This window comes from Labeo rohita, chromosome 13 (genome assembly GCF_022985175.1).
Source record: "Labeo rohita strain BAU-BD-2019 chromosome 13, IGBB_LRoh.1.0, whole genome shotgun sequence".
Classification (NCBI taxonomy): Eukaryota; Metazoa; Chordata; class Actinopteri; order Cypriniformes; family Cyprinidae; genus Labeo; species Labeo rohita.
The window spans coordinates 17,412,021-17,430,539 of NC_066881.1; the positions used below are offsets into that span (position 1 = coordinate 17,412,021).

Below are 18,519 nucleotides of genomic sequence, written 5' to 3' on the forward strand. Positions count from 1 at the left end.
CTGCTCACCAAGCCTGCATTTATTTGATCCGAAATACAGCAAAAACTGTAACATTTGAAAATATTTTTACTGTTTAAAATATAAAATAATTTCTATTTGAATACATTTATTCCTGTGATTTTAAAGCTGTTTTTTGCATCATTACTCCAGTCACATGAGCCTATTCTGATTTGCTGCTAAAAAAAACATGTATTATTATTATGTTGAAAACAGCAAAGTTTTTTTTTTTTTTTTTTTTTTAAGTTAAAGCATACTTGCTAAATAAAAGTATTAATTTCTGTAATTTATTAATACTGACTGGTATAGTGTTGTATTGTATAATGTTACAATAATTTCAGATAAATGCTGATCTTTGGATTTTTCTTTTCATTAAAGAATCTTGACAAAAAATAAACTCAACTGTTTTAAATATCGATACTACTAATAAAAAAGTTGTTGAACCACAAATTTAGCATATTAGAATGATTTCTAAAGAATCATGTGACACTGAAGACTGGAGTAATAATGCTGAAAATTACATTTTATAATATAGTCAAATAGAATATTTTAAATAGTAACAAATATTTCACAATATTTCTAAATTTGACTGTTTTTGGTGTACTTTAGACCAAATAAATGTAGGCTTGGTGAGCAGAAGAGACTTTAAAAAAACATTAAAGATCGTACTGTTCAAAAACTTTTGACTTGTTGTGTATATATTCAATGTAGATCTAAGATTAGATGCTCATAACAATGCAATAGCATAAAAACTGTCAAACTGCACGGAAATCAGAGACACAAATGCTTTTGATTTAATGGTAAGCACAGACACAGACACGTAGATAACAAGATAACATACATTTAAAAGAGAGTGAAAAAATACAAGGAGAAAATGCATATAAAACGCTAATCAAGTGCTAATTAACAGCTTTTAGAGTTCATATAAACCCTTTAGCATCTGATTTTTTATATCAACAGATTACAAAAAATAATTTTCAATGCGGTACAAAAGGCTAAACAATTAGAATAAATTAAACTCATTCATACTGTCGTTTTAAAATAGTTTACTTCTTAACTAACAGCCAAACTTAAAAGTTGGACATAGAATGTACAAAAAAGTCAAGACAAAGTCAGTGTTTATAATTCCACTGACCACTAGGTGTCACTACATACTATGGGTGATGTTCGTGGGTCAACAGCATGTATTTTTAATGTAGAGAATGGAGTCTGTCAGGAAATATGTGTCTCTCATCATTAGGTTGAATATCACCTGTGACCCTGAGATCTGTCTCATTCTCTGAGCCTGACTTTCAGTTAAAATTTGAAAGTTCACCAGATTTGAAACTACTAAACCATACACCACAAGCTCTGAATCTGTTAGAATCCACAGGAGTACTTCACAAGCACACATGCACAGTTTTGACGTAGTCCCCATTAAATCACTGGACTATACCAATTTGCAACAGGTTTTGCCATTAGGAACACAAATATTTACAGCAAATACTTTCTGGTCTATCTTCAAAATAGTTAATGTTTCACACAGTTAAAAAATAGCAAACAAACAGCAAGAGGTCAGTCTGTAAATGATTTTCATTATCCATCTCTTCACCAGACACCAGAAAATTTTCCCTTTTAGACTTTGCACATAAAAAACACTAATGAGAAATCATTTTGGAACAAGTGGATAAGATTATCACAACTGAACCTGTCAAGTACTTCAAATAAATGTAACAGCAAACTGACCATTAGTGTTTCATTCACAGATTTGAATCTTAAACTTTACGTTTGACGTAAACACTGGTGGTGACATCATGTTTATAGTGGTTTTTAAAAGACTGAGATACAGAAAGAGAGAAGAAGAAAGAGATGAAAGACCACAGTTAACACTTCATAGCACAGACTCCACACCATCCTTGTCGTCGAGTGTCTCACGTGAGGAACTGTCTCCTTGGTTCTGGCGTGTGACGAGAGGGGAGGTCTCCTCTTCCGCTCTGACATTTGCCACCACCTCTACCTTCACCTCCTCCAGTTCCTGCTCCTCTTGATGCTGTTCCTGTTGTCTTTGTTTCTTTATCTCTTGCTCATTGATGTGGTGAAGAATGCCAGCTCCGAGTGCATCTCCCTCCACGTTCACAACAGTAGTGGTTCGGTCTCTGTTCACACATCAGACACAGTTTGTTAACACAACAGATTATGTAAGGGCAATTAAAAAAAAAAAAACTGTACATATATTGTATGCATATGTTCAGTGTTTATATTAAATGAGAAGTCCACTTCCAAAACAAAGATTCACATATAATGTACTCACCCCCTTGTCATCAAAGATGTTCATGTCTTTCTTTCTTCATTCGTAAAGAAATTGTTTTTTGAGGAAAACATTTCTGCATTTTTCTCCATATAATGAACTCCTATGGTCCCCCGAGTTTCAACTTCCAAAATGCAGTTTAAATGTGGCTTCAAACGATCCCAAATGTGGTCATAAATGATCCTAGTGGAGAAAGAAGGGTCTTATCTAGCGAAACAATCGGTTATTTTCATTAAAAAATACCATTTACATACTTTTTAATCTTAAACGCTCATCTTGCCTTTCTCTCCCTGAACTCTGTGTATTCTGACTCAAGACAGTTAGGGTATGTCGAAAAAACTCCAATCGTATTTTCTGCCTCAACTTTAAAAATCATTTAAAAATCATCCTACATCGCTGCAGAAGTACAGACCCAGTCTTTGCAAAGTGAACATGCAAAGAAGATCAAACACCCTTAACAGAAAAGGTAAAACAGCGATATAGAACGATTTCGAAGTTGAGGGAGAACATGAGACAGGAGTTTTTGGACATACCCTAACTGTCATGAACCGGAACATAAACAGTCCATGCAGAGTAAGACAAGACGATCGTTTGGCATTAAAAAGTATATAAATTGTATTTTTTAAATGAAAATAACCGATCGTTATGCTAGACCCTTCTTTCTCGGCTGGGATCGTTTACAACTGCATTTGGGATCGTTTGAAGCCGCATTTAAACTGCATTTTGGAAGTTCAAAATCGGGGCACCATATCAGTCCATTATATGGAGAAAAATCCTGAAATGTTTTCCTCAAAAAACATAATTTCTTTACGACTGAAGAAAGAATAACATGAACGTCTTGGATGACAAGGGAGTACATTATTTGTAAATTGTTGTTCTGTAAGTGGACTTATCCTTGAAAGTTCATTAATTGTGATTAATCAACATACATTCAAATAGTTACAAACATTAAAAATTAAATGCAATTATTAATATACAGTGCCTTGCAAAAGTATTCAAACCCTTTTATTTTTTTCACGTTTTATGTTGCTGCCTTTTTTAAATTCATTTGATTTAAATTTATTTTTTCCACATCAATCTACACAAAAACATAACTGTCACAACTTTGTAAATTTATAAAAAAAAAAAACTGAAATGAAATATGTACATTGCATTAGTATTCATACACTTAACTCAGTACTTTGCTGAAACACCTTTACAGCCTCAGATCTTTTTGGTATGGTGTGACAAGCTTTGCATATCAGCATTTGGCAATTATCTGCCATTCCTCTCCTCATTTCTTCATCTTTCAAGCTCTGCCACGTTGGATCGGCACATTTAGGCACTGACGCACATTTTCAGGTTTCTCCAGAAATGTTTGATTGGGTTCAAGCACAGGCTCTTGCTGGCCCACTACGGGACATTCACAGAGTTGTCTATAAGCCACTCTTGCTGTGTGCTTAGGATCATTGTCCTGGTGGAAGGTGAACCTTCTGCCCAGTCTGAGGTTCTAAATGCTCTGGACTGGGTTTTCATTAAGGCTATTTCAATATTTTGGTGCATTGAGCTTTTCTTCTACTCTGACGAGTCCCTCAGTCCCTGCCACTGAAAAACAGCTTCAGTTTCTCCTTTCTCCACATATGATCATGGAGCTCCATCAATTGCTCAGTTTGGCCAGGAAGCCAGCACTAGGAAGAGTCTTGGTTGTTTCAAACTTCTTCCATTAAGGGTAATGGAGACTACATGCTGGGTTTTTGCTCTGATATGCATTTTCAGCTGTTAGACCTTTTATTAAGATGTGTGAGCCTTTCCAAATCATAACCATTCAATTAAATTTGCCACACATTAACTTCACTCAAAGTGTAGTAACATTTACAGGCAATATGAATTCGCATCAATAATGAAATGTATCAATATGATACATTTCAACTGTCCCAGATAAAGGTTTGAATACTTATGGAATGGAATCATTTACATTTTTTATTTTTAATAAATTTGCAAAGATGTTAAAACTTGTTTTTTGCTTTGCTATTATGGTGTATGGAGTGTAGATCGATGTGGAAAAAAGTCATTTAAAACAGTTTAACATAAGGCAGCAACATAACAAAACACAAAAAAATTAAGGCACTGTATATCTCCTGTCCAGTAAATTTGACATTGAAATGGTGACTTAAGAACACAACACTCAGCTAATATTGATCAATGAGATAGATATATGCAATTAATCAGTATATTATAAATAATTCTATTGATATTAAATATATAAGAGTAAAATGGGAGAAGCTGTCTTACACAATCCAGTCCACAGCCAACATGAGTGACAGGTCATGAGTGGGCAGACCAATGGCCTCCAGAATGATAGCGATGGTGATGATCCCTCCAGCTGGAATACCTGCTGCTCCCACACTGGAGGCGGTGGCTGTCACCCTTTGAATAAGCAACCAAGCAGTCATTTAGCAGATGCTTTATTTGAAGTGATTAACGATTCACTTATTACAGAAACAAATTCCCTGAAGTGCCATGGTTCTAAAAGCCAGAATGGTGATAGCTCCTTCAACATCATCCAGCAGAGCCTCATCTCTGTATTACTCTCTACACACTAACCTGCCACACTGGGACATGCTCCAGAGAGTGAGGGTGTGTTGCTTGTAAATTTAGATTGAGCTTAGCATCTCTTCCTTGTTTAGATATAGAGCATGTCACATGTAACCAGTTTAGATACAGGAATGTTTAGGGTAGCTATGAATACTCCTGCTGATTGAAGATTGAAGACTGAAGGCCTCACAAGGATGTACACTCACAGGATTGTGAAGATCTGGCCCGCGTTGAGTTCAACGTTGTTGAGCTGGGCAATAAACACAGCCGCAACACACTGGAAAATGGCCGCTCCGTCCATGTTGACAGTGGCTCCAATCGGTAAAATAAACCGACTGATTCGTTTGTCGACACCATTGTTCTCCTCTACACATTTCATCATGGTGGGCAGCGTCGCTGAGCTGCACAAACACAGGAAACAGACAGGGTTTTAGTATGTAATGGCAAAATAGATTTAAAAATGTAATGTTTTAATAAAAATAAAAGGTTTTATTAATTTATTTAGTATTTATATTTAATTTTTATATGTTTTTATTTTTTTATTCTAAGAAATTGTTGAATAAAGTTGCAGCTTCGTAAAATTATTTTTGAACCACTGATGTCACATGGACTATTTTATCGATGTCCTTACTACCTTTCTGGCCCTTGAAGGTGGTAATTACATTGTTGTCTATGCAGGGTCAGAAAGCTCTTGGATGACATCAAAAATATCTTAATTTGTGTTCAGAAGATGAACGAAAGTCTTACTGGTTTGGAACAACACAAGGGTGAGTAACTAATGACAGAATTTTCATTTTTGGGTGAACTAACCCTTTCAGTTAGCTGCCAAGAAAACGAGTTTCTAAGTTTAAGTTTTTCATCTAATAATTCTATTTTATTATTTTATACAATAACTACACTGCTTTGGATTGGTCCAAAAGGGCTGAGACCGCAAATAAACCATCAAATTATGAAACTTACTTTGTCAATCTGATTAAGGGCCCTTTGCCAACAAATCAAGGCTTTTGCATTTTAGCAACACTACTAAAGATTCAGCAAGACTAGCGGTTCCAGGAAAAAAGGAAACAAAGCTTTTAAGTCACATTCTGGGAGCCAAATTATCCTGCTTATAAGACTACAGAAATATATATGATATCTAACAAATTACCTGGAGCAGGTAGCAAATGCGGTGGTGAAAGGTGTGATGAGGCCAGACAGGAAACTGAAGGGGTTTGTACGAGTGAACCCAAAGTAGATAAGAGGTAAGACGATGCCACCATGGATGATGTGGCCTAGGATAGAGGCAAAAATGTACTTCCCCAAACTAGTGACCAGCAGAACCACATCTTCCATCTCTACAATCTTACTGCCAACCAAGAACATGATGCCAAAAGGCACATACCTGAAGGACAAAACAACAGAATGTATCATATATCAGGTGCATGGTGTAATTTTTATTATTGGATTAGATGTCAATTTAATCAAAGGTCTTTACTTACCACATGATCCAGGACACCAGTACCATGGTGGCTTCATTGAAGGCATTGAAAAAGCGAATGAGCTCCTCTCCTTCTTCCCCAAGCTTTCTCAAAGCAACTCCAAAAACCATAGCAAAGAGAACAAGGCCCAGAATATTCATGCCATCTGAATCTGTTCCATAGGGAACCTGAAAACCACCAGAACATGTTTGTATTATGATATTCCCATTCAGGCTTTGTTTAGGTTTTTTTATTCTGGAAGTGAACTAATCCTTTAAGGCACAAAATTGTGACTTATTATTGTGCTCTGATAAATGCTGATTTTGCTAATTAACCTATATTAACTATTTTTCCCACTCATATTCCTTGTCACTGAACTTGATATGATTGTGACTTTTAAAAGATGAAATGTGATGAAGCTTGGCTCTCAGACAGGCTTTCTCTCAGCAGTTGTGTCAGTGGGGTGATGAAGATCTGACAGGACTGAGCTACCGTTCAACTGAATCCTGCTCTTGTTCTGGGCTTTATCGCACATCCAGGCATGGCTCATCACTTGGCACACAGCACTGGTTATTCTGTAAACCCTACTTAAACAATTATGGACCTCAAGCGTTCTGAGGGATTGCCCACATATTTACCCATGCACCAGCAGATATGAGACATTTTAGCTGAGCCAGGATGTAATGAAGACCCAGTGATTTATACAAAGGCTAATCACATACAGCAGCACATAGTGTAGTTCAGATGCAATCTGTTTTTTAACTTTTTTAATTTTTGCATATTTAGCACTGAATTTAAAGGAAACATGGAATAGATTTGACATATTAGAGGATTAGTTCACTTCAAAAAGAAAAAATTCCTAATAATTTTCTCATGCCTACGTCATCCAAGATGTCCATGTCTTTCTTTTTTCGGTTGAAAAGAAATTAAGGTTTTTTTCCATATAGTGGACTTCAATGGGTGTAAGCGGGTTGAAGGTCCAAACTGCAGTTTCAATGCAGGGCTCCATACAATTAAAGCCGAGGAATAAGTGTCTTATCTAGCGAAACGATCAGTCTTTTTTTTTTTTTTTTTTTAAAGTAGGCGGAAGTACCAACTCAGGGTTTACAAAGCGAACGCGCAAAGAAAGTCAAATGCCCTTTACAAAAAAAGGTAGAACAACGATGTCAGATGATTTTGATGTTGGAGGAGAAAATGAGATGGAGTTTTTCTCCCTGTCCTACCTCTTTGATCTGAAGTACACAGACGAAGAACTAACCGAGTGACCTTTCCAAAGTGATTACATAATGCGTGAAGTCACACATGTGCGTTGCAGAGCGAGTACAAGACAAGCATTTGTGGTTAAAAAGTATATAATTTTTTTTTTTTTTTAGAAAATGAACGATCGCTTCTCTAGATAAGACCCTTATTCCTTGGCTGGGATCGTGTAGATCCATTTAAAGCTGTATTGAAACTGCAGTTTGGACCTTCAACCCGTTGGCTCCCATTGACTTAACTATATGGAGAAAAATTCTGGAATGTTTTCCTCAAAAACCTTAATTTATTTTCGACTGAAGAAACAAAGACATAAACATCTTAGATGACATTTGGGTGAGGAATTTTTATTCCAGATGTGAACTAATATTTTAAAGCGTGTTCAATGGATCAACAATTCCTAATTAACAAATACGCAAGCGGCAGAACATAAACCTTCTCTCCTATTCTGTGGAAATCTTCATGCTTGTGGAACTGGATTTAACTGATTGTACTAATATAATGACAGAAAACAAACATTCATTAGAAATGAAAATAATTTATAATCTGAAGATCTCTTAGCACATCCTGAGTCATTCTACAGGCCCATTGCTGAGACTAAAATGCAGACACATGGGAGGCACATTGAAAAAGCCCTCTGGGAAAGGCTTGCCATCTCCAGCTGCTTGAGTACTCAGTGGGATAGGAGCAGCAAAACCGGCTGCGTCAACCCTGGCCCTGTGCAAATAAACAGCAAGCTCATTCAAGGCTGCCAAAGAGCCAAAACTACTGAATGGTCGGACATAAGACCAGCCAAGAGGGCTCAACTGGCCTTGAGTTTTATTTTTTTAAAAAGCACAAAACTACTGGGTTAAACTGACCTTTCAACAAGTGACATAATGTGTGTGTTGACAATTGTGTGCTTGACAGTGCATGCTACGTATTTTTTAAATTATAAAAGCATAATACGACAATAAAATATTATTAGAAAATAAAGAGATTGTGTACCTTCTGGTAGTTGAGGGTTCCGTTTGTTCCATTTCCAACAAGAATTGTCTTGTAATCAGTGACATACTGTGACAAAAGTAAAAGACAGAAAAGGACACCATGAGCCACATGCAGTGCTTATCACAGAGCTATTTGACCGATTTCAATCCATTCCAGTGTGCAGCTTCATGAACTGTGATGCATTTGATTATTTCTCTGCACTGAGCTTGTTTCTGTGCAAGTCTAGTGCCAAAATACTCACAATAGCAGCATTTAAAGTTTAGCTGAAGAGGACTTTGAGACTGGTATACACAGAGACAATGACAGTGATCCCCCACAACCCTGCTATTCAGAACCCCTGTTCTTCAAACACTCCAATTATATGAGCTGGAACACTCAGTTTAGTTTTTGCATGTCCTCAAAAGTAGAAACGAAGTAGGTGAGGTGTGAAATAGAAAATAAACAAAATCAAAAAACATCTTTCTGGCATAGTAAAAAAAAAAATGCAAGATAGATATAATTTTTTATTAAGACAACCTGGAATAGATCTGCAAGAATTAGCTTGGACAAGTCCATTTGTAACTGGCCATTAAAATAATTCCCAGGCATTTCTGTATTAATTCTACTAATCTGTCTCTTCTCTTTTAAAGCCTTTCTGGCCTCCATCCAGGTAAATGTCGATGGAAATCCCACTGGATAGAGAAACATTCTCTCACTGGGTAAAGAAACATCCCATCTGCACCTAATGACTCTGTTTCTCTTTCTAAATCTACTTTGGCCTTTACAAAAACATATTTTTTTACAAATTGATAACTGGGTGCCCACTCGGTTTGAGTCAATGGGGGCGTCCACATGCTCCAGTCTAGGCACAGAAGTGGTAACTCCCACCCCGGCCATCGAACCTCCTGACCTCTCTTTGAGCAAAGCGTGCTCACTGTTGAGCAGTTGCCCGTGTGGTACAACCCAGTGAACCAAGCCAGGTTGCCAGGCACTAAGGAATGGAATCAACTTGCTATGGAAACTGCCTGGTTGCTTAGTGGTGAGAGAGGATGGGAGGTATTTATTGAGCAGGGACAAAAATGGTTACTCCATTTTGTGACTCTCTCAATTAGAGATGAAGGAGCTGTTAACATGGAGGAAATGATTTACAAATATTAATTCTGGACATAGCTGTTTGTGTGGGTCTGTGTGACAGCTGGAAGAATAGAGTAACTTACTGAGCGGAAAGCTGCAGCCACCAGGTTGGATGGAAACAGGTTTCTGAAAAGGAAAAACAAGCAAGAAAGATAAACCAGTGATGCAGACACGTGTAAAAAGCAGCACTTATCATCACAGATGGACACCACTGATGTTCCTTTGGTAAATTCCCACCAGTTTGCGTCATGACAGATCTGTGAAGGAAGTTTTGCACTGATCCGTACAGATCAATATTTCTATCTGGAAATCCATATCCTAAATCATTCACTCGAGCTACAGAGTGGATCATTTTAAACTAAATTGAGTTGAGTTCTTATTGGTCATATGATCTGCTTTATAAAGAGGATTAATCTAGTAACTGTGTGAACTATGAGGCAAAAAGAAATGTATTTTCTTCAGGTTTATGCAAGCCTATTAGTTGTCCTTCAAGTTTATTACATAATTGCATAGCAGATTTATGTGCTAACAAGAAAAACTTTTTAACAGGTTTCGGGTTTCAACATACAGGCACCTTTGTCCCACTTAGACTGAATAACCAAAAAAAGTCTATTTTTTTGTGATGTAATTTCAGTTATTTAATTGTAATTTAATGTAATCTAGTAAAAGTAATTTAATTTTACACATTATTAAAAAAATACGTTAATATGTTTGCTGGATTCTATCAAAAAAATCTTCCTTTTATGAAAAATTAAATTATAAAATGTATGTTTCTGATGGAAAAACAAGATGTTTTTGCAAACTTGGTGCTTATTTGTTACTGGTCAATGGTGGTCTACCAGCGCTAACCAGCCTGATCCAGGTCTACCAGGTCGATTGCGACCACACTGGATGGTAGTCTGTTTTGGACCAACTAAAGAACATGAATGTCCAACACAATGCCCAAAACTATCAGAAAAGTAACTCAGATACAGACATATTTCTGTCCTATAGAAATATCATGAAATCATGAAAATATTATGAAATATCCTGTCTTCTAACTGTTGTATGACATGATGTATGTCAGGATAACTAATAATAGTATGACAAGTAATGATCAAAATCCATCAGAATAGTTTTATAAAGTGTCACTTTACCTTGACAAGTTAAAACAAATTTCGTAACTGTACATCCAATCATCACATACACTACCAGTCAAAGGTTTTTGAACAGTAAGATGTTCAATATTTTAAAATGTAATTTATTAATTCAAGCTTTTAAATGATATAATGTATAATTACCAACGCCTTTCATTTCAGATAAATGCTGATCTTTGCATCTTTCTATTTATCAAAGAATCATGAAAAACATTTACTTAACTGTTTTAAATATTGATAACAAAATTAATAAAAAACATGTTTCTTAAACAGAAATTCCGCCTATTAGAATGATTTCTGAAGGATCATATGACACTGAAGACGTGTAATGATGCTGAAAATGTAGCTTTGATCACAGGAATAAATTAAATTTTACAATATATTGGAATAGAAAGCTGTTATTGTAAACAGTAAAAACATTTCACAATATTACTGCTTTGGCTGTATTTTGGATCAAATAAATGCAGGCCTGGTGAGCAGAAGAAAGATATTTAAAAAACATTAAAAATCTTACTTTTTAAAAAACTTTACTAAAATGGTAACATCTAAATTAACTGGTTTTATTCAAGTCAAAAATATTATTCAGTATTGCTGAATCAACCTAAACACATTCAAAACTACTCTGTGTGGGTTAAATCATGCAGAAACAGCTGTTTAAACTAACAATTGCAGATCACAATTTTTTTGCATGCTCACATCCATTATGATGATGCCAGGCAAAATAAGACCCTTGTGATAGCTGTTAATTGATTAGTAAATTTAGAAGCTTGTCATATTTGCCCCACATTTGCTGAACTCACACTATGTGGAATAAAACTTTCTCTTGCCAGAAATATAAATATTTTTTCCAGCTCTTTTTCCGTGTCTTTGGCAGTAATTAAATGCACATTTATGTGATTCAAATGCTTAAGAAGAAAAGAAGATGGAAAATATGAACTTGTCACATGATCTGCGTGTCTTCTGCATTCGGCTAATCTTCCCGGGAACTTGCAGGCGCGGATAAGTGCTGCCATATAGTGGACCGCTATGTTTCTCACGTTGAATGATATGCTATTAACAATTACTGCTAGATACTATTATATTTAGCATTCATTTCCATAACCACATGATACCTTGCAAGGTCTAAAAACGAATCCGCCGTCTCTTTGTTAGAGCTCACGCCTTCCAGCCCCAAGTTGTCGGTGTTCAGCGCGCCGGCTCCCACGCCGGGTTTGATGATGAAGGCGAGCGCAACCCCGATAGCTGACGCGATCAGAGTGGTCACCAGAAAGTAAGACACGGCGATCCCTCCGAGCTTTCCAAGCGAGCGAGTGTCCAGACTCGCAGCACCAGAAATCAAACTGCAAACCACTAAAGGAAGGATGATCATCTTGAGCATCCTCAGCAGCATCTCTCCGGGGAAGGCGAAGTAAGTCATCTGCGCTCGGGTTAGGTTCATGTTCCGGACCATCATGCCGAGCCCGACGCCTACCAGAACCCCGGACACTGTCAAGATCACTAGGAGATTTCTTCTGAGGAAAACCATGAACCGGTCTTTAAAGCTGTTCTTTTCTGATTTAATTGAGACCGCTGGTAACGGGCTTTTGTGCCCGGCGTGTCCATTGATTTCGCTCTTCTTCTCCTCCATGTTTTTCCCTACACGCTCAGTTTTTCCACACGCTTAAAAAATGTTACAGGTTTTTCTCATCAGCAGCGTGCGCGCGCTTGGAATGGAGTGGGCTGGAGAGCGCTTGTAAAAACCGGCCGGCAAATTATAGACATGTGCTGCATCTACCAATGACGAGGGGTCTTTTAAAGACGATGATCCAGGACATGCGCACTCCTGGACCACCATGAAATGATGCAACAAGCCAAAGGGTTGCTGATATCCATGCATATAATTATTATTGGTGGGCAACGATTAATCGCGATTAATCGCATGAAAGTTTTTGTTTATATGTGTGTACTACGTATATTTATTATGTATATATAAAGACACACACATACAGTATATATTTTAAAAATATTTACATGTATTTACATGTATATATTTATATTCATACAATTTATATTATACATAAATATATTTATTATATAAACACATTTTCCATGGCTCCAGCAGCCTCCTCCAACAAGAACTCAGTGGGAACAAATAGTTACAGAAATTTACAAGATGGAAAGATTAACATTCAGACTGAGACTGCAAGAAGAGACTTTTAAGAAGCATTGGGGAAAATGGACAATCTATATATCAAAAAGAAGTCAGATAAATGCCAAAGTGGAATATGTCCACTTATTATTGTAAATATATCAGTGGCTGCTTGGTAGTACTCCTACAGAAATAAGTATCATGTTTATGAATGTATGACCACAAATATTCTTATATACATGCTTACAAATATTTGCTTATTTTGTGACTAGCTGACTAGATTGAAATTTATTCAATTTATTTTTCACTTTTTGTGTTATACTTTGGAAAAATATTTATGTATGTACCCATGAAGGAGTGTTGTTTGTTTGTTATTGTGTTGAAGTCTATAAAAATAAAGTAAAAAAAAAAAAAAATATATATATATATATATATATATATATATATATATATATATATATATATATGTAAACTTATTTTCCTTAAATATATACATACATGTGTGTATATTTATATATACATAAATATACACAATTTTTAGAGCAACTTTAGATTTCTCTAAAGTTTTGTTTTTGTTCACTAATATTTGCACTGATTTCAGCATTTGCAAAATATTCTGTGAGGGCTGTCATTTTCTTCCATTTCTGCTTTCTGTATTTTAATACAATATTCAAATGATATAACCCATAATTTTAAGACCCCCACCTACATTCTCCCCCTAAGCTAAATAACCTAAGATGTGAAACTCTCAGTTCTTTTTTAGCCTTCTGTACTTGCTTTCCCCTGAACCTCAACTATTCTGTTCCAAAAATAACATTTCACAGCTGCCAAACCAGGAGCAGGAAGCTGAGTGTGCTCTCCAGTCGTTACTATAATACACTGAAGCCCACTGTGAGGAGGCTTGGACAAAACAGGACTGTGAAGATTTAAAGCCCCAGATAGTTCCAAAATGTCTTCTGGTACACTGAAAAGAATCTTAAGAAGGAGTGTGTGTTATGGTACTGTAAAAGTAATACTAGAGATAGTGGGTAAACAAATGTCTGACCTTATGTAAAATCAAACCACATCCTGCAGCTGTTGTCATGCCAGATGAGCTTCCTCTATAATACCCCCTCCTGATTTCTGTGTCAGATTTATCTTAAATGTATTTGTTGGACTTCCATGCCAAAATGTGGCTTCCATACATGTAATTTATTGATGTTAAAAATAAACCTGCTTCTAAAAATCTAAAAATATCTTTTATGTTTATAAGCAACATCTATCCACCTTTTTCTTCTCGTAAGAGTGGGCGAGGCCATTTGTAAATTTTATGGGTTTGGTTTCCGGTCTCATCCAGGTCCAGCTATTTTTAGCTGTACAAAACAGCTTGTTTTGCTGTTCGTTTTGACAAATTGGTGCCACTTACCATATTATTTTAATGTATTATCCTAATTATGAGTACACTGGTTTGTGGTACAACAGATTTACAATTTACTGCACGTTGTTATTCTTCTCATAATTTTTTTATTGCAAATAATGAACCGGAAGTCTCACCCATAGGCTTACTTTGTTGAAGAAAAAGGTGGATAGTCTACTGCGCTTTTTGTGGTCTGATGTGTTATAAACCAAAAGACAGGCATGTTACGAATAAATAAGAGAGAAAAGCAGAACTTACCTTCTTAAGTCTGTAATAATATTCTCTAACCACCAGATGGCAGTCTTCTGTCTTGTAAAGTCCTTTCTCTGTTTGAGAAAAATACTGGGTGTGATTGTAAACAGTCAGACACTATTGCTTATTCGACATACAAGCACAAAATCTTGTAATATTATGTTGATGCACTGAAAAAATGTTATTTTTGTTCTTCTTCAGCCTTTTATTCTTGCAAAAGCAATGTTAATAATTAACTGATTTGCTTCATAGTGATTTATGAAATCACTTCTCTCAGTGAGAATTATGACAATATTACACTTGCATTATACACTTTATATTGTCATAAATGTTGTTATTTTTAAGAGACCTGCAGTCTAATAGGGATGTTATGGTTAGTAGATAATGACCAGTCTGTCAGGACAGCAAGCTTTACCCTTAACACCTGAAATCAAACGACAGACTCTAAGATTAATGACTGTTTGCACTTATTCCATCAGACCACGCACCATCAGCTGTGACACACACACACACATACACAATGTAGGTCGACTTTCTTGGCCCTTTGTCCCATTTAGTCACACATTAGTGTAAACACTCAGCATTCCCCTTTGCTGGTGAATTCACCGAAGAACAAGCATGTGAGAGAAAACATCTTTCCCACTTTCCCTGCTTTTTTTTTCTTTTTAGTTAATGCCTATTTTCCGCAGTGGCAGGCTTTTTTGAACACTCCATTTCCTGTTATGCAGTAGAGACTGAACTTGTAACAAAAAAGATTGAGCCAAGCTGTCGGTGGGCATCTTGCCAGATGCTGCCTTTTCTCAGTTCCGCCACTTGAAGAACTCAAACCTGACAATCTGAAACTTACCATTGATACTTCAATTAGATACTGCAGCGACCCATTAGAAAACATATAAGCATTATATATTTGTTTTAAAAAGTAGACATGTTTCTCATGTGTACTTTGTTAATGTGAAATGTTTTTCAGACTGATTTTTGAGCTCACATACTGCTCCGTCACTTTTTCTTCGTGCTGTAAACACCACATTACTAGTCTGTTAGGTTCTTTAAATAACATGTCGAGCAGCAGCGTGTTCTGCATTCTGATTGGCTGATTCTACCAGAGGGGGCGGGGCGTATGAACTGGGATTCCGCCTCGACTCACAGAACAACCTATCATTCAAATCCAATGTCTTGCAACTGCGACTACGAGGAGAGTCACCGAAGGCAACCTGCCTACTACTTTTGGGGACACTTTGAAGTCTGATTCTCATATGTGCAACTGTTTACTTTTTTCCTCAGGCTGATGAGGCACGGGGCGCTCAAAAAGTGCCATGTGAATTCATGTCGACTAGCAAGACATGCAGAATGCACTGATACAATGTAAACGCATTCGAGAATAAATCCGCTGAGCACTCAGTGATTTACACTCATTTAACCGGATCGCACAAGTCCTTCAGAAGGGTGAGTGGACGTTCCTACTGAATTATCAACATAAAGTCCTGTGTTTTGACAGGTCAGTCTTGATGTGGGTCGTTCTTGCAAGCGTGCTGACGTGCATGTATTGACCCCAGCAGTAACCTGTTTGCATACAGTATGCACGTCTACAAACTTGGCATGTCTGTAAACACAACCAGCCAGTAGTGAAAGCCCACCACTTACGTCTTCTGGATGCAAAATAGTTAATGTTTCAAACGAGGGGAGCCACATGACATACTTATGATTGCTGGGTGTTGATGGTTTGCTGAAATGGACCCGAGTAAGCAATAATTTTTTTTTTTTGCTTTGGTTTTATTATATAACTGTTTTGTAAGGCCGTTGAGACTTCACGTGCTGGTGCAGTGGTCTCCCGTATGGCGTGCAGTACTTGATATTTTTATACAGTAGCCATGCAGAGTTTTCTTTTCTATTTGTTTATCAGTAGCTTTCATAGTTTTCCTGACCGATAAATAGGCCTCGATACTCGAAATGAGTGGTGCAAGCTGCTAGTACAGACTGTAGCAACTTCTAAAGCCAAAATAATTTTTATGAAATGATGAGTGCAATAATAATATAATTAATATAATAAATTAGTCAACAAGCAAAGCTTGAACCACAGTAAAGAAGGTTGGGTCTATATGTATGTTTCAGCAGGGTTTTCAAACTTTTCAGTTACCTCAATAATGTGCAAATTAAGGTGCAGTCACTTTACCAAAATTTTAGTGAAATTTCAGCAAAGTTTAAACTTTTAGACCAAGCAGGTTACTGTTGGTCAATGCAGTGAATTCACATGACCAGCTTGAACATGAGTGAAATCTGTGCCAAAAAAAAAAAAAAATTGGATTGCATAAAATGCACCTCATTATTATGACCAGAAAATACTTAATAAAGGTTTTTTAATAGTTGCAATAAAATGGAAGCAGTGACTTTACAAGATCTTTTCTTCTAAATTGTGACATAGATTTGAGTGTAATAAATTATGGAAAAGAAAAAAATGTGGTTCAGTTCACTGGTTGTTGATTGGACCTTGAGATGTAGGCGGGGTTTAAGTGGACTTAATGATTGTAGAAGTCCTACATAGGTCACCAGAGAAAAGTCTGCTGTTTCACCAAAAGATAGAGTTATGATATTTTGATAAAATATAACCTATATCCACCTTTTTCTTCCCGTAAGAGGCTAATAGGCTTACTTCCGCATTGAAGAAAAAGGTGGATGCGATTTAATCATTCACAATAACATTAATATGCATTTAGAAAAAAATTAAGTGCACATCAACTTTAAAAAGTCGACCTTCATTGAAAATAACTGCCAAAAAAATAATGTGTTACATGCATAAACCCTGAACATGTCAGTAAACTGAAATAACTGCCTTGTACATTTTTCAAACATTCAATTTTGTAGTTATATCTAAGTAGATAAAGCTTGGAAGGGAACACGTAGACATCAGCATGGTTTAAACATGACATACCGATATATAAGCCCCACTGGTTTGTGTTTCCCGCCTGTCCGGAAACAAGTGGTTAAGGCAAGAGTTTGGCAATGGCGGATTAGAGACACATCTAATTTAGTTGATAATCCAGATTAGGGTGTGTGCTGTGTACAGTGCTCTGTTGGGTCAGAGAGCTCAGAGTTCAGACTCGTCCCCCTAATAGAGGTCATGTTGACCAATTAATATACTCTCCATCCAGCCTGTTATGATCTAATAATATGTATATTGTCAAAATATAAAGTTTAGTTTTTACCCAGTATTTTACAATAAAGAGATACAACAAAGCAAGACATTTTGTTGGCCGCTCTTTCCTATGCTCTAGTTTTTAAACTTTAAAAGGATGCAAAAGTGACTTTGCTTGTTGAATACAGTTGTCACTCCCATAAATAACCAAACTCTGTGTTTACAGAGTGGGATTAAGCACTCAGAAGAGAAGTTACAACTGTATTTAGCTGCAGAGTGTAGCCTGCATGGATAATGACAGTGTCCAGCATGAATATGACATTCACCAGTTAGGAGCAGGAGTCTTCCTGACTGTAAATTCTGTTTTGTATTCCTTAACATGTGCTTAGGCCCGGCCCTATGTCTTTAATCTTCTCATGGAAGACCTAAATCCGTAACATGGTCATAGTTAAATTTTCTGCCAGTCTATAATGTTTTAATGTGCTGTAAATTACGAGTCCAGTGTTACAGAATTGCTCAAATGCATTTGCATTGAATTCTGTGTAAATGAACTGCCAGTGCCTGGGGCAGTGACCTGCTTTTCATTATAATGTGCAGGAAGCACATTCACTGTATTGAGGCGTCAAGCATGTTGACGACCTGGGGATTTTGAATGCTAAACCTCTAGAGAGATGTGTCAAAACTCCCCTTAAGAACTCTATAACCTCTGGCCGGCGTTTTCTTGTATTGCTGTTTTATATGTTATAAGCTGTCAGTCACCACACTTTGATCAGGACTAGACATGTAATTTCTCGATTAGTTTGTTATA

At 36.6% G+C, this 18,519-nt stretch overlaps 2 protein-coding genes across 2 annotated transcripts in view; one reads left to right on the forward strand and one right to left on the reverse strand.

Annotated features, from left to right (window-relative positions):
* Positions 1–768: 768 nt before the first annotated feature.
* slc1a4 (solute carrier family 1 member 4) lies at positions 769–12,769 on the reverse strand. Its single transcript, XM_051125611.1, has 8 exons — positions 11,918–12,769; positions 9,753–9,795; positions 8,557–8,622; positions 6,337–6,503; positions 6,006–6,239; positions 5,065–5,259; positions 4,556–4,690; positions 769–2,132 (listed from the first exon to the last, which is right to left on the reverse strand). The coding sequence occupies exons 1-8, from the start codon at positions 12,430–12,432 to the stop codon at positions 1,868–1,870; spliced, it is 1,620 nt and encodes a 539-aa protein (XP_050981568.1). The 5' UTR covers positions 12,433–12,769; the 3' UTR covers positions 769–1,867.
* A 2,990-nt stretch (positions 12,770–15,759) lies between these two features.
* The window catches only part of sertad2b (SERTA domain containing 2b), a 49,052-nt gene continuing 46,292 nt past the window's right edge, over positions 15,760–18,519 (forward strand). The window contains exon 1 of the mRNA XM_051125615.1: positions 15,760–16,024. The gene's annotated coding sequence lies outside the window, so the exon portion shown is untranslated. The remainder of the gene's footprint in view (positions 16,025–18,519) is intronic.

What these genes read in the sequence shown, in the direction of transcription:
- slc1a4 (XM_051125611.1), bottom strand. Translation starts at nt 12,432, where the DNA reads ATGGAGGAGAAGAAGAGCGAAATCAATGGACACGCCGGGCACAAAAGC. An exon ending in GAACCCTCAACTACCAGAAG is followed by an intron (nt 6,504 to 8,556) that starts GTACACAATCTC and finishes GGTGGTTTTCAG; the next exon opens with GTTCCCTATGGAACAGATTC. An exon ending in CTGGTGTCCTGGATCATGTG is followed by an intron (nt 6,240 to 6,336) that starts GTAAGTAAAGAC and finishes TTTGTCCTTCAG; the next exon opens with GTATGTGCCTTTTGGCATCA.